Raw genomic sequence first — 25,251 nt, forward strand, 5'->3', positions numbered from 1 at the left:
AGAAGACACAAGGAGGCTAAAAAGTGACATAGGTTAAGTGAGTGGGCAAAGATCTGGCAAATGCAGTATAATGTGTGAAAATTTGAAATAATTCATTTTGGCAGAAAGGCTAAAAAAGAAGCTTTTTACCTAAATCACAGAATTTTAACAGCACAGAAGGAGGCTATTTGGCCCATCGAGTCTGTACCGGCTTTCCAAATGAGCATTATGACCGAGTGCCATTGCCCTGCCTTTTCCCCATATCCCTGCACATTGTTTCTATTCAAAAATCATCTAATGCCCTTTTGAATACCACTATTGAACCTGCCTCTGCCACACTTGGTGCATTCCAGACTCAAACCACTTGTGTTTTCTCTCACGTCACATTTGCTTCTTTTGCAAATCACTTTAAATTTGTGCCCTCCCTTGATCCTTTTATGAGCAGGAACAGCGTCTCCCTATCTACTCTGTCCAGCCCCCTCATGATTTTGAACATCTCTATCAAATCTCCTCTTCCCTCCAAGGAGAACAGTCCCAACCTCTTCAATCTATCTTCATAGCTGAATTTCTCATCCCTGGAACCATTCTTGTAAACCTCTTCTGCAGTGTCTCCAATGTGTTCATAATGTGGCGCCCAGAATTCTACACGATATTCCAGCTGAGGTCTAACGAGTGGCTTATATAAGTTCAGCGTAACCTCCTTGCTGTTGTACTCTATGCCCCTATTAATAAAGGCCAGGACACTATGCTTTACTAACTGCTCTCTACCTGTCTTACCACCTTAAATGACCTATGCACATATACATCCAGGTTTTTCTGCCCCTGTACCCCTTTCAAAATTTCACCCCTTATTATTATGATGATGTTCTTCTTACCAAAATGCATCACCTCACACTTCTCCACGTTGAACTTCATCTACCAGCTATTTGCCCACTCTGCCAACTTGTCTATGTCCTTTTGAAGCTTTACACTGTCCTCCTCGCAGTTTACAACACTCCCAAGCTTCGTATCATCGGCAAACTTTGAAATTGTCCCCTGCACACCAAAATCTAGATCATTAATATATATCAGGAAAAAGGAAGGGTCCCAATATCAACCCCTGGGGAACTCCACAACAAACCTTCCTCCAGCTTGAAAAATATCCATTGACCATTACTCTCTGCTTCCTATTTTTCAGCCCATTTTGTATCCATGTTGCTATTGTCCCTTTTTATTCCATGAGCAATAACTTTTCTCACAAGTCTGTTGTGTGGCACTGTGTCAAATGCCTTTTGAAAGTCCATCTACACAACATCAACAGCATTACCCTCATTGACCTTTTCTGTTACGTCTTCAAAAAACTCCAGCAAGTTAGTTAACACAAATTCCCCTTTAGAAATCCATGCTGGCTTTTCCTTATCACCCATATTTTTTCATGTGATTACTAATTCTACTCCAAATAATGTTTCTGGAATCTTGCCCATCACTGAAGTTAAACTGGGTGGTCTGTAATTGTTGGCTTATCCTTACAACCTTTTTTTGAACAAGGGCATAACATTTGCAGTTCTCCAGTCCTCTGGCACCTCCCCTGAGTCTAGGGAAGGCTGAAAAATTATGGCCAGTGCCTCTGCAATTTCTATTCAATATCCTTGGATGCATCTCATCCAATGCGTCCCAGTGCCTTGTCAACTTTAAGTACCAAAAGCCTATTCAACATTTCCTCCTTATCAATTTTGAACCCTTCTAGCGACAGAGTTTCCTCAACTGTCATCATGGCCTGTGAAGCACCTATCTCCTTGGTAAAGACGGATGCAAAGTATTCATTTAATACCTGAGCCATGGCCCTTTCGTCTATGTGTAAATCTCCTTTTAGGTCCCTCATCGGACCTACTCCTCCTTTTACCACCCTTTTACTATTTATATGCCTATGGAGACTTTGGAATTCCCCTTATGTTGGCCGCCAGTCTTTTCTCAATCTCCGTTCACTTCTCTAATATGCTTTTCAACCTCCCTTCTGAATTTCTGTATTCCTCTTGGTTGTCAATTGTATTTTCTACCTAACACCTGTCATTAGCATACCTTTTTCTTCTTTATCTTAATTTCTATCTCCTTTTTCATCCAAGGAGCTCTGGGTTTCTTTTCCCTACCTTTCCCTTTCAATGGAATAAAGAACCATAGAAGAGTTATAGCACAGAGGGAGGCCATTTGGCACATCTTGTCCATGCCAGCCAGAGGACAACCAGGTGCCCTTTCTAATCCCACCTTCCTGCACCCGGCCCATAGCCCTGCAGCTTACAGCACTTAAGGTGCAGATCCAGGTACTTTTTTTTAAAGAGTTAGAGTTTCTGACTCTGCCACCAACTTGGGCAGCGAATTCCAGACACCCACTACCCCCTGCTTAAACAAGTTCTTCCTCATGTCCCTCCTACACCTTCTGCCACTTATCTTGAATCTATGTCCCCTGGTTCTAGAATTCTCCACCAAGGGAAACAATTTTATCCTGTCCACTATCTATTGCCCTCATATACCTTGACTGTGCCCCCAACTAATTCTTTTTTGAAGGTAGCCCATTGTTCAGCTACAGTTTTTCCCACCAATCTTTCATTCCAGTCTATCTGGCCCAGCTCTGTTCTTGCCCCATCAAGATCGGCACTCATCCAGTTAATTATTCTTACTCTGGATTGTTTTTGTCCTTTTTTATCATCCTAAAATGTACAATACAATGATCACTGTCTCCTAAATGTTCCCCCACTGGCACATGATCTACTTGCCCACCTCATTTCCAAGAACCTGGTCCAAAAGTGCATTTTTTCTTGTTGGATTCGACACATACTGTAGTCAAAAATTTTCCTGAACATAATCTAGGAACTTATGCCCTTCTCCACCCTTTACACCACCACTTAAAGTCCCCAATTATAACTACTCTGTAATGCTTGCATGTCTTTGAAATTTCCCTGCAGATTTGTTGTTCAACGTTCTTCTTACTAGTTGGCGGCCTATAGACTACACCGAGCAATGTAATTGCATGCATTTTGCTCCTTAGCTCTAGCCAAATTGATTCTGTCCTTGAACCCTCTGGCATCCTCTTTCTCCAGCACTGCAATGCTCTCCTTAACCAATACCACCACCCCTCCTCCTTTCCTTCCTTCCCTATCTTTTCTGAACACCTTGTACCCAGGGATATTTAACACCCGTTTCTGCCCTTCCTTGAGCCAGGTCTCTATTATCGCCACAACATCATATGAATGCACGGAGTATAGTAAATAAGATTGGGGAGTTACATGGCAATCTGCACTTGTAACTCCATCTTATTTATTATACTCCGTGCATTCACATACATGCATAGTAACCCCAATTTAGATTTTGTTACTTTCTCCCTCACCCTGATTCCACCTATTAACTTACTATTCTCTATTCTGGTATTATCTATCTCTCTCAGTATTTTGTGCACCCTGGCATTCCTCTCTAATATTCTCTCCTGGTTCGCACACTCCTGCCGAGTTAATTTAAAGCCCTTCCAATAGCACTAGCAAAAGGAACTCCGTCCCGGCTCTGTTCAGGTGCAATCTGTCCGGTTTGTACAGGTACCATCTTCCCAGAGCCAGTCTGAGTGACCCAGGAATCAAAAACCCTCCCTCCTGCACCATCTTTCCAGCCACATATTCATCTGCCTCATCCTCCTATTTCTGTACTCACTGGCACGTGACACTAACTTAATACCTGATGATCTCAATCCTGAACTTTATTTTTTTAATTTTTTAAAGAAAATCATGCTTTGCTTTCTGATAATTCTAAGTTGTGCATGATCAAGAATGAACATCAAGCTGCCTGTTAGTAAAAGAGGACAGCTGATCATTTATGACATACTCTGGAGTAATCCAGAGATTACTACGTCTGAGGTCCTGCTTGCTAATTTTCTACCTAGCTCCCTAAATTCTGATTGCAGCACCACATCCCCTTTCTTACCTACGTCATTGGTACCAATATGGGTCACAACCTCTGGCTTGTTAACCCTCCCCAAAAGAATGTCCTGCAACCACTCTGTGACATCCTTGACCCTGGCACCATGAAGGCAACACATCATCTGAGAGTCACGTCTACGGCCACAGAAACACCTGTCTGTTCCCCTAACTAATGAATCCCCCATCACTATTGCTCTTCCTTTCTTCTTCCTCACCCCCTGTACAGCCAAGCCACTTGTGGTACCACAAACTTGGCTCTGACTGCACTCGTCTGAAGAACCAACACCCTCTCTGGCTTCCAAAAAGGAAAACTGATTTGAGTGGAATCCCAGGGGACTCCCGTGCTACCCACCCACTTCTCTTAGACTGCCTGCTGGTCACCCATTCCCTCTCTGTCTCCAGGCCCTTAAGGTGCGGTGTGACCATCTCTCTGAACATGCTATCCAATTGGCTCTCAGCCTCACAGATGCGCCACAGTGACTCCAACTGCTTCTGAAGCTCTGTAATCTGGAGCTCAAGTTTCAGCAGCTGGTAGCACTTCCTGCACATGTGGTCGTCTAGGACACCAGTAGTGTCCATGACTTTGCACATATTAAAGGACTTGCATTCCACTAGATTCAGTTGCCCTAACTCTACTCCCTTTCGATAACTTTATACTACTTTGGAATATTTATATTACTTTATTATATTGGCCCTAGGTTTCCCTTATTCCTGGCACTTCTCAGTTAAATCCAAATATAACTAATTTAAAAATATGACAATTTTCTAATTTACTCACCAGGTCATACTTACCAAGGCCACCACTCTTCTTCCTGAAGAAAGATAGAAAAGAGAAGGAGCACCTCCTCCCCAAACTCCCTCAGTCACCAAACTCCAACTTAAGCACTCTACTGCAGCCCAAGTCAGCACTATAAGATAGCCTACTTTTATACTCTCTGAACCTAGCTTCTGAAAACCTGATTAAGCCAGCTATTTAATTAACTAGTTGCAGCTGCAAGCAGAGCCTGTTTTAGCCCTGATTTAAGGCTGGACTAAAACTCACCTTTCAACCCTAACAGCAACTTTTAGTTAATTGATAAATTAAAGAAAGACTGGACTTTAAATATAATTTAACCCTTTAACTCCCTCAGTCACCAAACTCCAACTTTAGCATTCTACTGCAGCCCAAAACAATACTCCAGTACAAACCTGGTGAGAGATTGCAGAGGTCTGAGATTCAGATGGTTCTGGGTGTCCTAGTGCATTAATCACAAAAGGTTAGTATGCAGGTACAGCAGATAATTAGGAAAGTTAATAGAATGTTATCATTTATTATAGGGGAATTGATTACAAAAGTAGGAAAGTTATGCTTCAGTTGTACACGCTATTGGCGAGATCACATCTGGAATATTGTGTACAGTACTGGTCTCCTTATTTAAAGAAAGATGTAAATGTGATAGAAGCAGTTGTGAGAAGATTCACTAGACTAATGCCAGGAATGAGCGGGTTGTCTTATGAGGAAATACTGGACAGGTTAGGCTTGTATCCACCGGAATTTAGAGGTTTGGGAGGCGACTTAATTGAAACCTTTAAGACCCTGAGCGGATGTGGAGAGGAGTTTCCTCTTGTGGGAGAATCTAGACTAAGGTTCACTGTTTAAAACTAAGGGACAGAGATGAAGATGAATGTTTTCTCTGAGGGTTGTACGAATTCCTCAAAAGATGGTGGAAGCAGAGTCTTTGAAAATTTTTAAGGCACAGCTAGATAGATCCTTGATTAACAAGGGGGTGAAAGTTTATCGAGGGTAGGCTGGGATGTGGGGTTCAGGTTACATTCAGATCAGCTGTGATCTTATTGAATGGCGGAGCAGGCTTGAGTGGCTGAGTGGCCTATTCCTGCTCCGAATTTGTATGTTGGTGGATTGGCCAGACAAGTCGCAGATGTCGTTCAATGCATAGAAGTGTGAAGTGATTCATTTTGGCAGGAAAAATATGGTGAGACAATATAAAAGAAAGTGAGAGCCTCTAAAGGAGGTGCAGGAACAGAGGGATCTCAGTGTATATGTACATTGCTCATTTAAGATGGCAGGGCATGTTGAGAGAGCAGTTAATAAAGCATGTAGTATCTTAGGCATTATTAATAGTGGCACTGAGTACAAGAGTAAGGAGGTCATGTTGAACTTGTGTAAGACACTAGTTAGGCTTTATCTGGAGTACTGTGTCCAGCTCTGGGTGTCATACTTGATGGATGTGAAAGCATTGGAGAGAGTATAGAGGAGATTCACGAGAATTATTCCAGGGATAAAGACTTGTAGCTATGAGAATGGATTGGAGAGGTTGGAACTGTTTTCCTTGGAGAAAAGAAGGCTGAGAGGAGACTTGATAGAGATATTCAAGATCCTGAGGGGTATGGACAGGGTAAATAGTGAGAAACTGTTCCCATTCAAAAGAACATCAAGAATTAGAGGGCACAGATTCAAAATAATTGGCAAAAGGAGTAAATGTGATGTGAGGAAAAACTTCTTGTGTTGGAGTCTAGAACAAACTTCCTCCTGAAAGGGTGGTGGAGGGAGGTTCAATTGAGGTATTCAAAAGGGAATTGGATTGCTACCTGAAAAGTGATAATGTGCAAGGTTATGGGGATAACGCAGGGGAGTGGCAGTAGGTGGAATGCTCTTTCAGAGAGCCAGTACAGACTCGTTAGGCTGAATGGCCTTCTTCTGCACAGTAATGATACTGTGATTGAAACATACTAATTGTACACAAGGATTGGTGAAACAATAATGTGAATACTACACTCAGATAATGTTCGCTGGGAGATTATTGTACAGTGCATCTGATCTCTATCTTGCTGCATGCTAACTGCCTACAAGTCATGGGATTTATACATCACATCTTGTTGAGGTATGTAATGATTGACAGTAGTTTAAACTATGCCCCTTAAAGGTAAATACACATCATAGCACAACAATACTGAACATTGTTCAATCACCAGTGAAGATATGCACTTCTGACCTTATGATGGAGAGAAGCAGTTCAAGATGAGTGAGCCTAGGTGACCCTGAGGAACTCCTGCATGATGTCTGGGGCTGTGATGCAGGGGATTATAATCCGAGTCATTTGTTGGGACAGTCCTAAATCACTCGTACCTCTCGGATGATCCCTCTCAACTTTACATTGAGAAAGACAGATCCTATAGTTGTTAAATGGGACTGAAAGACTTTTCTATCTCTCCCCAAATGAAAGGAGTGCACTGAGAGTAGTATCGTTCTCCGTACAGCTTCTTTAACAAGCTTCAGCCAGATTGTAGCATCCTGGATATTAATAGGGTTCAGGCATAACTCCTCAATGTATTTCCCTGCCAAACAGTGTACAGAGTCAGGTTCTTGAGCTAGCTATTCAGAAGACTATGTGAGATGATATAAATTCTAAACTATATAGATGTTATTAAAGAACCAAACATGCAATTCATAGTGAACTGAAAACAGTGAATTGCAATGTTAAATAGGTTCCAGGAAAAGAGAAAAAATACAATCTTATTTCTAACACAGAATCCAATTTTTATATTGTTGCAGTGAAATATTTTCAATACCATGTTCATAAAGTACCATTTATCATAATTCCTGACTGAAGATGACTCTGTCCCAATTAAGGAGAGAATTATCATTGCCTTACCTTGCGAGATGCTCAAGCGGGTTAAGCAAGTCTATAAAATCCAATGTGTGCTTTGATTTTTAGTGTTCCTTTGAGGTTGTACAGTTAATTCCAATTACCACCCCTATATGTAAGAAATTAAGTTCAGCCCCTTTATGTTCCAAATATAGTTTAAAGACTCTGTTTTAAGATTATAACATGGTTGGGTTAGGTTGTAAAAATTTCAGTTGACTCTGGTCCAGGATTATCAGTATAAACTCATTTTATCAAATACTATATGCTATGATGCCCTGTCTGACAGTTTGCAAAAAAAAAGTGTTACTCTATAACTTTGGGAATGTATATTTGTTATCTATCTCTTATTGCTATAAGGAGAGACAAGTCCTGACATACAAAGTCCTGTGCTCAGGCAGCGTGAACTTCATTTTACCATTTTTTTTTAAAAAAAGAAATGAATGCTTTCATTTTCTTAAGCTTTCATTTACCAGAAAATCTCTCTCTTAATCTTATAACCCCCCCACGTCTCTCATTATGGCCAGAATTTTTTTTACATGGATTCCTCCACAGTGATGATTGGCCTCCGACGACTTCCTTTGTGCTAGGTATGGTTCCAACCAGTTGAGAGTTTTCCGCCTGATTTTTCTTGAGTTTCAATTTTACTAGAGCTCTTGATGCCACACTGTGTCATATGCTGCCTTAATATCAAGGGTAATCACTCTCACCCCATATCTGGAATTGAGCACATTTGTCCATGTTTTAATCAAGGCTATAATGAGGTCTGGAGCTGGGTGCAACTGGTGGAACCCAGACTGAGTATTGATGAGCAGGTTATTGCTCAGGTTATTGTTTTATTGCTTGATAACACTGTCAGTGACACCTTGAGGTAAGATGAGAGTGACAGTCATAGAATTCAAGACAGAATTTGACTGAATATGTCATCAAGAAACGCTAGCAAAATTGAAGTCATGGAGTCATAATGGCACGGAAGGAGGCAATTCAGCCCGTTGAGTCCATGACGAGTATTTCATTCAGTGCCGTTACCATTCTCCACCCCTGTAGCCCTGAAAGTTTATTTCCTTCAAGTGCTCATCAAATTTCCTTTTCAAATCATTGACCATCTCCACTTTCAGCACCCTCGTAGGCAAATTCTAGGTTCTAACCATTTGCTGCGTAAAAAAGCTCTTTCATCTCCCTCCCGTATCCCTTGCACAAAACCTAAGTAAGTCAAGGGGAATCTCGACCAGGATTGTAACACTGTCATTTGGTGATTATGCACCTGAAAAAAGTTGTCCCATGCAAGCTCTGATCACTTGCAAATTTCACAAAGAAGTCCTTGATTTCCATAAATGACAGAACTGAAACCAATTTCCTAACTAGTGTAGCATATGGCACATTTGCATATGCCACACCACTGAGTCCTGCTGTCGTGTCATCAGCTGGAGGGACTGCAGTCAGAAATTTTCTCAGTAAATAAAGGAAAGTCTGAACCCAGATCATCCTGATGAACTTCATGAAGTTTCTAGCTTTGAGTGATTATGAAGTAGCTATTTTTCACCTGGTAAGCAGATATTGTGCAATTAAATTTCTAGGCTACTGTCCAAAATATAGATGAAAGAAAAAAATAAAAGGAAGACTTGGCAATTTGATTGTGGCTTTCACAACCTCCAGAACCATTTGAGACACTTAACAGCCAATGAAGTGCATCTTCAAGTGTAGTCACTGTTCTAATTTATGAAATGCAATTTGTGGACAAGCTCCCACAAATAGCGATGTACCGATGACCAGATAGCATGTATTTAGGTTTCGGTTGTGTGACAAATATTGGCTAAGGCATCAGGGAAAACTCCCTGCTCTTCTTCAAATAGTGACATGGGATCTTTTATGTCCATCTGAGAGGGCAGACATAACTTCCAATCTCCGGATGGTTGTAGCATGGAGGGACCCCCCCACCCCCCCCCGAAGAAGCACTATGGGATCCCTCGGAAGCCACGACGTAGGAATTGCCTGGGAAATTTGGACTAACGATGGGCAATTCCCCGTGTCTGGAACCCTCCGAAAAATTCTCCAAGTCTTGAATTAGAATCAAAGACTTTGCAAGGGTCTGATGTATTTACCACTTAAGTTACCCAGAAAAAGCTATAAGGATTAAAACCACTTCTACCTCCTGGATAACTATACTGCTGAGCCCCGGCTCCCCATTGGACCCCACAATTCCCATTTGACCCCCTCAATTACACCCCTGATACCCCTGGGGGGCGCCGACTAAAGGCCTGACCATCTGATTACATTCCAGACCTGACTATCCCCTCTCACATCATAACTACCACCCCTGCCCCAATTAAATCCCCTGATCCCCACCGACTCATCCTAACTCCTTGATTCGAATGCAGCCCCCAGCTGACTAGCCTACCGACCTGACTACTCCTTGACCCCCCCCCCCCCCCCCCAACCGCCCCCCTGGAATGACCCTACCTCTCCTCACTCTCTTATTTGTCACACTACCCCTTCATCTACTTGGCTACGATCTAAACCCTCATGCACCTGCCGGCCCCATGTCCCCTCACGTATCTGCCCCTCTTCCCCCCCCCCTCTGTCTGCGCCTGCTCCAACCCCTGTATGCGCTAGCCGGCCCGCCTGTACCCCCGCATGTGCGTGCCAGCCTGCCTGCCCCCTGCATGTGTCTCTAAGGGAGGCGCAGAAACAGAAGGATGTTGGTGTATACGTACATTTGTCATTGAAGATGGCAGGGCATGTTGAGAGAGCTAATGGGAAGTAAAGCAAAGCCCGACTGGAGTTGCCTCCCCATGCCAGATTTGCCGCTGTGCAGGCGGGAAAACACGTCATCCCAGAACACGTCTGGACAAGTGTGACATGCAGAAGTCAGGACTTACCGTTAGGGCTTAGGTTAGATTGCAGACATCCAAGGAGCTGGAGATCTACAGTGCATCGCATGCTGGGTGGATTTTCTTGGATGTGGCTCTGCCAATAAGCAGCTTGCAGAAGGCGGGAGGTCTCTGTTGTCTCGGGTTTATTTCGGAATGTCATGGTCTTGGCCATGGGCTGCTACGAATGATTGGCAAGGGCGGGGACAGTAAGGCCCGGCTGTGAGTTGGAGAGGATGGTGTACCGAAATGGGGTGGGGTGGGAGAGCAAGGCCTAGGCTTGACTGGGAGAGCCAGGTGTATTGGGAGGTTAAGATGGGGGTTGGCGGGGATGGGGGGGTGGGGGTTGGAGTTGGTGGGGGGTTGGGTGGTGGAGAATGAAGGTGTTGGGGGTTGAGGTCTGGAGGTGGGGGATGAAGGTGGGGGGCGGTGTGAGGTTGGGAGGAGGGAGTATGGTGGAAGGACAGTGTAATGGAGGAAAATGTGGCAAGTGGGGAGGTAGGTAGGTATAAGGGAGGAAGGTATAGAGAAGGAGTTCAGAGGGGGAGAAGGAGTCCAAAGAGAGGGAAGAATTTGAGGAGAGGAAGGAAGGAGTTTGGAATGGGGAGTAAGGGTGGAGGAGGGAGTAAGGGTGGGATGTGCAGGTGAACGATGGGTCTGTGGAGCCAATGACTGTCTCCTGGGGAGCGAACTGAGGGTGGGCGTGGTAGGAGGGAATGGTGAGTATGAGAGGAGGCAGAGTGAGACAGAAAGATGGGAGGGTGAGGCTGCGATGGTAGTGGTAGAAGGGACTGTGAGGATAGTTGATGGGGACTCGAGGCAGACATGGACCCTGGGGGTGGGAAGGAGGAGGTTGGGGAGATCAGTATGGATGGGGCTGGGATTCTCAGGAAAGTTGGGTTTGTGCATGTTCACCTGAATATCCCTGGAAAGAAAAGGATTCTGGATGGTAGGTGACAGTGAGGAGGCGGAAGCTGATGCCAGTGGGGGTCAACAAGGATGGGACAAAGGACGTGGGTGGCTGGGGGAGGGGAAAGGACAGGGGAACTGAGCAGAAATATGATGATTACCATTTTTCTCAAATCGAAAGTGAGCGGAGCCTCATATTGGATGGGCACAGGTGCTGCATGGGAGTGCAGTCAGTGGGTATGTGGAGATGCAGGTCAGCTCAGATGGAGAATTAAAGAGAACCCCAGCAAGCAGCATTGAAAATGCTCGAGACATTGAGATGCATGTGATGGAGAAAGGCTCTGGGACGTGGGAGAGTGCTTGCATGAGGCTCCGATAGGCTCTGCTGCATGCACACAACTTCTCCCTCCAGAATCACTCATGGTCCAGCTGAGTGCAGCTCAGCTGCTAATGGTGGGGTCGGGGGTTGGTGGATGCAGTGGGAGGAACCACAAAGCTGCAAATGGAGCTGAAAGACACCATTACACATTATTCAGTGAAAGTGAATGCATTTTCAGATTATGAAGTGACAAAATGTGTTTACCCGTACAACCACTTATGATCAGAAATTCTTAACTTTTCAAGGCCTACCACTTCTTCTAGATGCTGCCCTGACATCTGCAGGAGGGGTGGACACAGCTTCTGCAATGGTCAGCCCTGTTCCCTCTGATGACTTTGGCGTGGGGCCTTTGGAGAGCCAAGGCCTTGAGGCTTGCTTTGGCTGTCCACCTGTGGGCAAGTTGCTCCCTCAGCGGTGACAGAGGTCAAGGGTTGAGGGGGTCACAAGCAAAAGCAAATTGGCAGGTGAGGACAGCCTCTGAAATTCCTGAGTGGATGACCTGGGGTGTCCAGCTGCCGCTCTTCCTTCCTTCGGGTGCCTGAGCTCTGGTTAGGCCACAACTAGAGTATTGCATCCAGTCCTGGTGACCACACTTTAAGAAAGACGTGAAGGCCCTTTAGAGGATGCATGGGAAATTTGCCAGAATGGCTCTAGAAATTGGGGGGGGGGGGGTTTGGGTGGGGGTGGGGGTGGGGGGGGGGGGGGGGGGGGTGAGAAGGTGGGGTGGTGGTGGTGTAGTTACAAGGTTAGAGTTAGAAAGACTGGTGTTCTCCTTGGAGCAAAGGAAATAGAGGGGGGAATTGGATAGAGGTGCACAAGATGACGACAGGCTTGGATAAAATGGACTAGGAAAAATGTTTCCCATTAGCTGATGGCAAAAATATGAGGGGGACACATTTAAGGTTTTGGGCGAGATGCAGGGGAGTGTGAAGAAAAACTGTTTTCTGCAAGAAGTGGTAATGAGCTGGAACTCGCTGCCATGAGGGTGCTGGAGGCAGAAACAATCAACAATTTCAAAAGGAAATGGGATAGACATTTATAAAAAAAAAACTTAGGGGCCATGCTGCAGGGATTTGAGCAGGACTGGATTGCTCCATGGGGAGCTGACATGGACTTGATGGGTCAAATGGCCTCCCTCTATTATAAATGATTCTGTGTACAACAGCTATTCACATATCACATTGGTAGAGATGTCTCTTTGAATTTGCTTATGTTGATGGAAACAAAATTTCAAAGGAAATTTATTTCATTAGGGTTTAAGGTCACTATATTTTCCACTTCTGCAGTCATAAAATCAGTTGTAATTTCCTGTTTTAAGTAAACCAGTAGTGTGGAATTTGATGGAATCTTTCCTATTTATGAGCATTGGTTCTGGAGCAACTTGATGGTGAAATACACTGGAACACAAATGCACAGCAGTCGAGGGATGCAAGTTGGCTTTGCTCCACATGTTTATATTTCAATATCAACCCTGTTGCCTTGGAGATGCTTTGAATACAAATCCTGCAGGAAAATTCAAGAGTTGTCACTTGTTCAGAGTGAACAGGCTGTGGCCTGGGAACAGCAGGAGGAAAAACAATGCCTCGGCTTTCGAAAAAAATGCCAAAAAATTATTTTCTTTATTTTTCAGGGCTGCAGAAACGTGGACTATTCTGGTACGCATCAGCTGTTGACACTTATGAGTTTTGCTTTGGGAAATTGACTCTCCAAGATTCATCTAAAACCCTGGCTAATACGTCTGTTTCCAGAGAGCTTTTGTCATACTGTGCTCTGCTTTGATGGGAAATAAATTGAATAGCAGTTTGTGAAGAGCTGGCTTTGTTATTCAAATCTGACTGAGTTAAAATGAAACATTCCTGGAAACATTCTGCATTCCTTCTGCATCTATTCTTTTGGGGATATATTGCACCTTCCTTTGTCCAGGTGAACCATGGCATAAAAGTTCCCAAGGGTCAGTCTGTGTTTCTTTCCGAGGAGGACCTACAGTTCAACATTCCAAAGGAGAAGGACAGCTGCAAAGTGGAGGTGGTTATGAATGAGCCAATCACTCAACGAGTTGGGAAGCTTACCCCCCAGGTGAGATATATCACCAACTGAGCATTTCTTTCCAATGAAATATCATTGTAGCCCTGTGTAAGATGGGGAATTTTGTTTGCCTAATGATGTAGCTCACAGGAAGCACTCCAGTAGTCTGCTAAATTTTTCCTTTTTCCATAAATTTCTGAATGCAAAATATGAGTTTATTTGGACAAAGTCAAACTTTGAATTGATTTTAAATTGGGCAATTCAAAAAGCATGTTTACATAGAAAATTGTTGCAAAGGTTTAGAGTGGTAAAATTCGCAAGCATTTATGCATGCAATTTCCACAAGGCTTCTTCTGATTAACTTTTATAATTTCAGTGCAAGATTGGTAGAAACCCTGGTACAACAGTGAAAATGGACATTTCCACCAAACACACTGCTTGAAATCTGGGGACTTTGATAGAAATTCTACTTTTGCATAGGTACTATTTTATAGTGCTTTGGGCACCCAAATAGGTGCTCAAAGGAAAGTAGTCCAAGTGCATTGTATTTCTATGTGAATTTCTACCTTTGAGTGCATTTTGTGAATTCATGTCATTTTGGAAATATTGTGAAATGATTGCATATTTCCAGATTTAATGAAACTCTGGCTGTCATGACAAGAACACAACTCTTGATTATATATGCTTGTTTAATGATTTCAACTAATTGGATCTAGTCTTATACATCAGGCTGCATTTTTTTCATTTCTCTTATCGTCTCTCTGGATAACATTGTCCCATTTAGTTCCTGTTTGTGCCAAATGATAAGCAATTTTGTGCTCTGGACCCCCACCATTAAAAACTGGACCAGAACTGTTCAAACTTATTTCATATAGGTCCCTTACAGATAAAGATTTTTGTCTCATATTGAGTCAGAGAGGTATTTCCGCCACAGGAGGCCTTTTGGCTCATCAAGTCCATGCCAGGTTCGCGCAGAACAATCAGTCAATCCCATTCCCCCGCTCGATCTCTGTAGCCCTGTAAATTGTTACAATCCCTTTAGAGATGAATAACTTTTTAAAAGAGATTTGAATTTCCAGTGACCGACTGAAAGGAATTGCACAATAAGATTTCAAGTTTTAAGACATTTATGGTACTAAAGGGGGAGAGGGTTCCTCTGGAGAGACCAGCAAGAGTCGTGACAAGTGCACCATGGGTGGCTCAGCTGTGCATGGATGCAGGAGAAAAGGTAAGACCAATAGTGGTAGGTGTTGCTATAGTTAGGGGAACAGACAAGCACTTCTGTGGTCCAAACGTGATCCCAGGATGGTATGCTGCTTCCCTGGATATCACCGAGTGGCTTCAAAACATTCTGAAGGGTGAGAGTGTACAGCCAGAGGTCATGGTTCATATTGGTACCAATGATATAGGTAGAAAAAGGGATGAAGTCCTGCAGGCTGAGTTCAGAGAGTTAAGAAAGAGATTAGCAAGCAGGGCCTCCAAAGGTAGTGATCTCCGGATTACTTCCAAAGCCACGTGTTAATGAATATGGAAGTAGGAGAATACACCAGATGAATGCATGGCTGGAGATATGGTGCAGGATGGAGGGCTTCAGATTTCTGGGGCATTGGGACTGGTTCTGGAGAAAGTGGGATCTGGACAAGCTGGAAGGTCTACACCTCAATAGGACTGGGACGAATGTCCTTGAAAGGAGATTTGCTAGTGTTGCTGAGGAGGGTTTAAACTAGGCCGGCAGGGAAATGGGAATCTGAGGGCAGATATAGATAGGACAAATTCAGAGCAGGGAGCAGGAGACAGAAAATTAGCGGATGACTGAAAGACAGAAGAAGCAAAGGTTAAAAGATTTACAGCACAGGAGTTTGGCAAAGTTAAAAGGTATTTATTTAAATGCAAGGAGTATAGCAAACAAAGTCGCTGAGCTGAGGGCACAGATAGACACATGGTAGCATGATATAATTGCTATCACGGAAACTTGGCTTAAAGAGGGGAAAAAATGGTAGTTTAGCATCCCTGGATAGAGCATTTTCAGACAGGATAAAGAGGGGCTAAAAAATGTGTGGGTGTAGCACTATTGGTTAAAGAATCAATTATAGCTGTGAGGAGGGTGATATACTAAGCGCGTCATCAAATGAGGCTTTTGGGGTTGAGCTCAGAAATAAAAAGAGGGCAACCACACTGTTAGCAGTGTACTGTAAACCCCCAAATAGTGAGAGGGAGATAGAAGAGAAAATATGTAGCCAAATTTCTGAGGAAAAACTATAGGACAATAATAGTTGGGGACTTCAACTACCCTAATATCACCTGGGATGCAAGCAATGTAATAGGCACAGAGGCCACAAAACTCTTGAACTGCATTCAAGAGAACTTTTTCAGTCAGTACATAACAAGCCTAATGAGAGGGAGTACAATTCTAGATTTAGTATTAGGAAATGAAGCTGGGCAAGTGGATGAAGTAGCAGTGGGTGACGATTTTGGAGATAGTGACCATAATACTGTTAGATTTAGCATAATTATGGAAAAGGATAAATATAGAACAGGAGTAAAAGTTCTAAATTGGGGATAGACAAATTTTACGAAGTTAAGAGGTGATGTGGTGAAAGTGGACTGGTTACAGCTACTTGAAGGGAGATCAGTGACAGACCATTGGGAGGCATTCAAAAGTGAGATTCTACGGGCAAAGTGTAGACATGTCCCCACAAAGAAAAAGAGTAGTACTGTCAAACCTAGAACCCCCTGGTTATCTAGAAGCATATAAGGTAAGATAAAGCAGAAAAAGAAAGCTTATGACAGTCGCAAAAAGCTCAATACTGTAGAAAGCCTAGATGAGTTTAGAAAGTACAAGGCTGAAGTAAAAAAGGTAATTAGGAAAGCAAAGAGAGGATACGAAAAAAAAATATTGACAGGTAAAATCAAAGAAAACCCAAAGATGCTTTACCAGTATATTAAGAGCAAGAGAATAACTAAGGAAAAGGTAGGGCCTATCAGAGATGAACATGGTAACTTGTGGGTTGATGTGGAAGATGTGGGCAGGGTTCTCAATGGGTACTTTGTCTCTGTCTTCACTAAGGAGAAGGATAATGCAGACGTTTAGTTAAAGAGGAGGAGTGTGAAATATTAGATATTGAGAGAGGATTTACTGGAGGGACTGACATCCTTGAAGATGGATAAGTCACCAGGGCTGGATGGGTTGTATCCCCGGCTGTTACAGGAAGCCAGGGAGGAAATAGCAGATGCTCTGAGGATTATTTTCCAATCCTCACTGGATACAGGCGAGGTACCAGAGAATCGGAGGTCTACAAACATTATTTAAAAAGGGTGCAAGGGATAGGCCAAATAATTATAGTCTGACTTCGGTGGTAGGCAAATTATTGGAATCAATTCTGAGAGACAGGATAAACTGTCACTTAGAAAAGAATGGATTAATCAGGAACAGCAGCATGATTTTGTTAGGGGTAGGTTGTGTCTTAATAATTTAATCACATTTTTGAGGAAGTAACAAGGGATTGATGAGGGTAGTACCTGTTGTCCACATGGATTTTAGTAAGGCATTTGACAAGGTCCCACATGGCAGACTGGTCAGAAAAGTAAAAACCCATAGGATGCAAGGGATTGTGGCGAGTTGGATACACAATTGGCTCAGCGACCGGAAACAAAGGATCAATGTATGTTTTTACAAATGGAAAACTGTTTCCAGTGGCGTTCCACAGGGCTCAGTGTTGCGGCCCTTGCTGTTCGTTATATATATTAATGATTTGGATTTAAATATTGGCGGCATGATCGGGAAATTTGCAGATGGCACAAAAATTGGCTGTGTAGTTGATAGTGATAACGAAAGCTGTTGTCCCCAGAATTATACCAATGGTTTGGTTGAGTGGGCGGAAGAGTGGCAGATGCAATTCAGTCTGGAAAAGTGTGAGGTAATTCATGTAGGGAGGGGAAACAAGTCAAGGGAATACTCAGTAAACGGGAGGATATTGAGGTTTTGAGTAAGTGAGAGACCTTGGAGTGCATGTCCACAGGTCCCTGAAGGTAGCAGGACAGGTGCATAAGGTGGTTAAAAAAGACATATGGAATGTTTTGCTTAGTTGGACGAGGTATAGAATACAAAAACAGGGATGTAATGCTGGAACTATATAAAATGCTGGTTAGGCCAGAGCTGGAATTTTGTTTCCCCCGGCAGAGAGGTCAATTACCAGGGGGTACAGGTTAAAGATGATTGGATTAGAGGGGACATGAGGGAAAACCTCTTCACCCAGAGGGTGGTGGGTGTTTGGAATTCACTGCCCGGTTTGGTGGTGGAGGCAAAAACCGTAAATAGAATACCCTAAAGGGATCTGGATCTGCACCTAAAGTGCACCTGCAAAGCTATGGATTGGGTGCTGGAAGGTGGGATTAGAATAGGCAGCTAGTTTTTTCTTTTTTCTTTTTGGGCCAGTGCAGGCACGATGGGCTGAATAGCCTCTTTCTGTGCCATAACTTTCCTGTGGTTCTATTGTTTTAAATGAAATAAAATCAACATCGACTAAGCATTACTTAGCGGGCAATTAATACAGAAAAAACATTTCTTATTAGCATTTTAACACAGTTGAAAATCCCATGCCATATTTATACACTACAATGTGCACTTCACAAAATTACAGCCCTTAGAGGAACAAGTCCAAAGTTCTCAGCTTCAAGTGGGCTCGCTTCTCCCCATTTCACTGAGTTATAACATGCAGTGACCGTTGAAGGTCCATTCCTTCAGTATTCTGGAGGATGACCTCCAGCATTATGGATTATGCTGGAGATTCTTTCTCCCGACCATGCCAGGACAAATCTTTCAATGTCTTTAGATTTCCAAGGATTCCATCTCTTTAACCGGAGAAAGTCTTCTTGCTCATATTCGGTCTGGTAGCTAACAGAGAAACCGTCTTTTTCCCACTACTGACTGCAGCAGCTGCTATCCCTGTCTCTGTTTTTCTGGGACATTCTATCTCTCTCTCTCTTTCTGCGCCATGTATCTGGGACAGTACATCTGCTCAAAGCCAAAACAGCTGTTTCTGCCTTTGTGTTCGATGTGAAAATGGACACTTGGATTTTAACAGAACTTCACCTCAGCCCCCTATTCCCATGGTAACCAGGTCACATTGGCTTATCATCAGGCAGAACTAGCAGAAGGGCATATGTTTTTATTTTAACCTTGAATTAAAAGTGAGAGTTTAAAACATAACCATCTTATGAAACTTTGCATTCTTAACACAATTTATTTTTTTTACATGTGCCTATCTGATTTCCTTTTGAAATTATTGTTTGTTTCTGTCTTCACTACTCTTGTGGGCTGTGCATTCCAGGTCATTAACAATTGCTGCGTAAGTAGGTTCCTCCACATATTCTCTCTGCATCTCTTTCCCAAAATCTTAAATCTGTGTCCTCTCATCCTTGTACCATCAACTAATGGGAAGAGTTTTTTCTTTGTCTACCTTAGGCTTAGGCCTGTCATAATCTTGTACACATCAATCAAACCATCCCTTAATCTCTTTTTACTGCAAGGTTAATAACCCTAGATTCTCCAACTTAACCTTGTAATTAAAAGCCCGCAACCCTAGAATCATTCTGGTAAATTTCCTCTGCACCCTCTCAAGGATCTTCACATGCTTCCTGAAGTGTCATGACCAGAACTGGACACAATACTCCAGTTGAGACCTAATCAGAGCTTTATAAAGGTTCAGCAGAACTTCCCTGCTTTTATACTCAATGCTTGTAATTATGAAGCCCAAGATCCCATATGCTTTGCTTTTGCACCCTCTCAGTATATCCTGCCACCTTCAAAGATCGATGCATGTGCAACCCCAAGTCCCCCTCTTCCTGCATATTCTTTAGAACTGCGCCACTAAGCATATATTGCCTCTCCTTATCCCTTCTGCCAAAATGCATCACTCCACACACATTTGTATTAAATTCCATCTGCTACTTGTTAGTCCAATCTACTAGTCTGTCTACGTCCTGTTGCAGGTAATTCATATCTTTGCCACTGTTTGCCACTCCTCCAAATTTGGAATCATTGGAAAATTTTGAAATATTTCTCCCTATTACAAGCTCCAAGTCATTGAAATATAGCAAAAAAAGCAGTTGTCCAAGCACTGACCCTTGGGGAACATCGCTGTCTACCACCTCAAGTCCAAAAATCAAGCATCTACCACGACTCAGTGCTTTCTGTTCTTAAGCAAATTTTTTTTATTCAGTTGGACAATGATCCTCCTATTCCATGAGCCTCAATTTTGTGTTTGCTGTGGGTACTTTGTCAATTGCTTTCTTAAAATCCATGGCATAAAAGGGACAGTATAACATGGAAAGAAAATTGGCTGAGTGACATAAAATGGAGAGCAGTGGTTAATGGTTGTTTTTCGGACTGGGGGAAGATTTGCAACTGAGTTCCTCAGGGGTTGGTGTTAAGATTCCTGCTCTTCCTGATATATGATAATGACCTAGACCTTCGTGTTCCGGGGCACAATTTCAAAATTTGTGGTCAGTATGAAACTTGGAATTATTGTGAACTGTGAGGACGATAGTATAGAATAGGGGTCGCCAACCTTTTCTTTCATGAGAGCTTCTTCTGATTAACGAAAATATCCCAAGCTACTAAAACATAAATTGAAAAATATATGGTTGATAAGGGTACATATTAAGCCAGGGATCTCCAACCCTGCTCCTGGGGAGTCCAAGCCCAGCAGGTTTTATAGGTCATCATCAAATCACCAATTTAAGACTTGGTTCAATTTCATTGTGATCAATTAAGCAGATGATTTGTTAAATTAAGTAATTTAAAGATCATTTGGGACTAAAATCTGATGGGGAACACCTGTAAGTTCAGCTGTCAAAGACCCAGAGTTCTGTGAATTTAACAGATTACTTGCTTCATTGATCAATAACAGACAGGTGTTCCCAGCTTTTGGAAACAGGTGACCTTTTCAGACTAACTGGGTTGGGGCTGTCCAGGATCAGGGTTGGAGACCACTGTATTAAACTATTAGAGTTGCATTACAAAAATATATATTTAAAATTAAGAAAATTAATTATTGGCCTTTATTTCAATGTGAAACTTGATACTGCATGGTGTCCACCAGTGCTGTGTAATCTGGTGTGTACCCTGAGAGGGCAACTCTGATGCAGCCATTCAGATACTTGTCAGTCAGACATGTTTGAAACTTGGATTTGATGAAGTTCATGTTGGAAAAGGATGTTTGCAAAGATAGGTGCAACCAAACAGGGAAGCCACTTTCATTGTTGCTGTGCAGATGTTACTGTACTTCTCGGTATCCACGAGACTCCAAAAATTAGTGGCAGATTGCCTTGATTTCAACTGAATCTGTCATTTTGAAGGCTGCCAATCTCCATTTCCGTAGTGACACAATCATAGTTAAACAGCACACTAATTTGTTCAGAAATGTCACTAAGCTATTAGGGAGCACGGCTGTGGAGAAGGAGAAGAACAGCGAGACTCTGAGACCGGGTAAAATCATGATGTACGCTTGTGCTAAGTTTGTCTCCTGTCTTGCTGTGGTTTGCAGCACTTCGAGAACATTCCTTCAGCCAATGTTGGCCTCAGTCTTCAGATCAGAGACCCAAAACGAACAGGCACAGCTCAGCTCCTCCCTGCAACAGGGAATGCACCGGCACAGACTGTACGGAAGGACCTCCAGACCAGTGTCACCTCCAGGGACATCGTCACTGCTGCTAAGTTCATCGGTGCTGGTGCTGCTACTGTCGGAGTGGCTGGCTCTGGAGCTGGTATAGGGATAGTTTTCGGCAGCTTGATTATTGGCTATGCCAGGAACCCTTCCCTGACACAGCAGCTTTTCTCATATGGAATCCTGGGATTTGCCCTTTTTGAGGCTATGTCTGATGGTTGCCTTCCTGATCTTGTTTGCCGTGTAAATTCCTCTGGAAGAATCTGGAAGATGGCTGGGAAGAGTAAATTATTGCAGTGTGTGGCTTTGGTCTCTCTGCCACCACTAAGTATTCAAATGAGATTTTTTTTAATCTAATTATGTAAGAACTCTTTGATTTCGTCCTGCAGGGGCCATTGCCTGAATAAAATGGTTAAACAAGAAAAAAAAACATCTACTTCCATGAAGGGATTTGATGTAAACATTGCGCAGGGCTTCAGCTGCACAAAATCATTAATCTATCTTTGAACTCTTGGCCAAGCCTGGTCAGGAGATCACTGTAGTCATCAGTGCCCAGGAGCCCTGCAGCAGTTTCATTTTCTGCCAGCATTTGGAGCACAGATGCAAAATGTTGTACTTTCCTCTTCTGCACTTGCTGTACCAAAAGGTTAAGCTTCTACTTGAAAGCTTTCACTGCACTACTCATGTTGGCAATTGTCTTCTCTTTCCCTTGCAATTCACAGTTCACGGTGTGTAATTTCTCTGTCACAAAGCCAAATCAAGCAATCATGCAATGTTTGATAATTGGGCGGTATCTTTGTTTCTTGACTCCATGAAAGCTTTGACTTCTGGCAAAAGTGAAAGAAATTGAGACAGTATTTTTTTCCCTTGTTAAGCCACCGGATTTCGGTGTGCAGCAAAAGATTGCCATATGCAGCTGACAGTTCGTTGAGAAATAACTTGAAGCTTCGGTGCTGTTTGGCTTTTGCACAAATCGAATTATTAATTACAATTGCCAACCATGTTACTACTTACAGTGGTTGGACCTGCACTTGTTGCACGATGCTGACTCGGGTGCCGGTGTCGTAAGAACATAAGAAATAAGAGCAGTAGTAGGCCTTTCGGCCCCTTAAGCCTGCCCTGCCATTCAATAAGATCACGGCTGATCTGCCCCAGGCCTTAACTCCTATTTGATGCCAGCTCCTCATAGCCTTCAACTCTCTATCAAAATTTCAAAATTACAAAAATCTATTTACCTCCTCTTTAAATACTTTCAGTGATCTAGTCTCCAGAACTCTCTGGGCTAGAGAATTCCAGACATTCACTACCTTCTGAGAGAGGAAAATCCTTTGCATCTCAGTTTTAAATGAGTGTCCCCTTATTCTGTAACTATGTCCCCTAGTTCAAGATTCCCCCACTAGTGGAAACATCTTCTCGATATCTACCTTATCAAGCCCCCTCAGAATCTTGCACATTTCAATATGATCACTCCTCATTCTTCTAAATTCTAATGAATAAAGACCTAACCTGTTTAGCCGTTCTTAATAAGTCAACCCCTTCATCCCAGGAATCAGCCGAGCCTCTTTTGAATTGTCTCCAGTGCCATTATATCCTTTCTTGAATATAGGGACCAAAACTGTACACAGTATTCCAGGTGCGGCCTCACCAACACCCTGTACAGTTGTATCAAGACTTTCCTATTTTTAAACTCCAAACCCCTAGCAATACAGGTCATTTACAAAAGTTGGCAAACTAGTTAGCTTGCGGCAGACAAATAATTGAATTCTGTTATACTATTGGTTATTTTTCCAAATCTTAATGCGAGCTACCCATTGGCAGATGGCGAGCTACCAGTTGCTCGCGATTGACGTGTTGGTAACCCCTGGTATAGAACTTCAAAATTTGTGGACAATATGAAACTTGGAATTATTGTGAATCGTGAGGAGGATAGTACAGAACTTCAAAAGGACATAGGCTGGTTTGTGGAAAGGTCAGATGAATTTTAATGCTGAGAAGTGTGAAATTATTAATTCTGATATAAAGAACACAGACAATATGAAATAAAGGACACAATTCTAAAGGAAATACAGGATTAGAGGGACTTGGGTATATATGTGTATCAATCATCAAAAGTGCCATTAAGTGGAGAAAGTGGTTAATAAAGCATATCGCAGTCTGGGCTTTATCTATAAGGGCACAGAATACAAAAACAAGGAAGTTATAGTAAACCTGTATAAAACATTGGTTTGATCTCAACTAGAGGATTGCATCCAGTTCGAGGCACCACATTTTAGGAAGGAGGCGAAGGTGTTAAAGTGCAGAAAGATTCATGAGAATGGTTCCAGGGATGAGGTAGACTGAAGAAGTTGGGACTGTTTTCCTTGGAGAAGAGAAGGTTGAGGGGGGATTTGATGGAGGTATTCAAAATCATGAGGAGTCTAGACAGAGTAGATAGGGAGTAACTGTTCCCATTGGTGGAAGGATTGAGAATGAGAGGACATAGACATAAAGTAATTTGCAAAAGAAGCAAGTGCACTGTCTGAGAGTGTATTGGAGGCAGGTTCAATCAAGGCATTCAAGATGGAATTGGATTATTATCTGAAAAGGAAGAATGTGCAAGGCTACAGGGAGATGGTGGATTGACACTGGGTGAATTGCTCCTCCAGAGAGCCAGCACAGACATGATGGGTTGAATAGCCTCCTTCAGTGCTGGAACTACCTATGATTCAACTCAGAGATCATCTACTGCATTATCTTCATCAATCTTCTCTTTTACTTCATCAAAAACAATTCAGTTAGATTAGTTAAGCATGAATTGCTTTTTACTGGCTGGTTGTCCTTAAGTAACTAACCTCTCCATGCGCCTGTTGAGTTTTTCCCTGATTAAGGATTCCAAAACCTTACCCACCACTGATGTTTAATGAATTGGCCTGTAGTTGCTAGGATTGTCCTTATACTCTTTCTTGAATAAGAATGTCACATTTGCCATGTATCAATCCCCTTGCACCTCCTTCAGTATAAGGAACATTGAAAAATTAAGGCAAGCCCTTCTGCTATCTCCACCTCCACCTCCTTTAGCAACTTGGGATGCAAGCCATCTGGACCAGGTGACTTTTCCACCCTAAGTGTAACCAACCTTTCAAGCGCACCTCAGACCACAGTCCGGAAGTGAAAGGGCAGCATGCTAACACTATTCACCATCTTGTTCAAAGGTATACCCAAATTTTTGTTATATCAACATCTGAGGGGTCTAGGTATCCTTGAGGCACAGTTAAGCGAGCCATAGTCTAAGTTCTCTGTTAGCATAGTGGAGGAGGAGATACAAGGTTTGGCAGGTAGTCTTTCAATATTATCTACTTTTTAGACTCATTTACGATCTTGGAATTTTCTCAATACAATGTCTTTCATTAGCTGCCAGGCAGTCTGAGAACCAGGCAGGTAGTGCAAGAGTCCCCTGAGTCAACCTTGCTTGCAATCCGGTTTTCCATTTTTGGATATTGGTGAGAGCAATGGTTCCTTGCAGGAGTGCAGCAACAGCTAAGTCTGTGGCACAGTGGGTGACTCGGCTGCACAGGCAGGGAGAAAGAAGAATGGAAGAGCAATAGTGACAGGGGATTAATTTGGGGAATAGGCAGACATTTCTGCAGCCATAGATGTGACTCCATGATGGTATGTTGCCTCCCTGGTCCAGGGTCAAGGATGTCACAGGGCAGCTGCAGGACATTTTTCTGGGCAAGGGTGAACAGCCAGAGGTTTGGTCCTCATTGGTACCAACAGCAGAGATAGGAAGAGGGATAAGGTCCTGAAAGCAGATTTTAGGAAGTTAGGAAAGAAATTAAAAAGCAGGACCTCAAAAAC

At 42.9% G+C, this 25,251-nt stretch overlaps 1 protein-coding gene and 1 pseudogene across 1 annotated transcript in view; both read left to right on the plus strand.

The window, feature by feature from the left end:
• Positions 1–13,380: 13,380 nt before the first annotated feature.
• LOC121277230 (FRAS1-related extracellular matrix protein 1-like) overlaps positions 13,381–25,251 on the plus strand; it is a 391,688-nt gene continuing 379,817 nt past the window's right edge. The window contains exon 1 of the mRNA XM_041186416.1: positions 13,381–13,798. Coding sequence (XP_041042350.1) covers positions 13,568–13,798 — 231 coding nt within the window. The 5' untranslated portion in view covers positions 13,381–13,567. The remainder of the gene's footprint in view (positions 13,799–25,251) is intronic.
• Positions 21,248–21,661, plus strand: LOC121277229 (annotated as a pseudogene).

Source organism: Carcharodon carcharias, chromosome 4, assembly GCF_017639515.1.
Source record: "Carcharodon carcharias isolate sCarCar2 chromosome 4, sCarCar2.pri, whole genome shotgun sequence".
NCBI classification, from domain to species: domain Eukaryota; kingdom Metazoa; phylum Chordata; class Chondrichthyes; order Lamniformes; family Lamnidae; genus Carcharodon; species Carcharodon carcharias.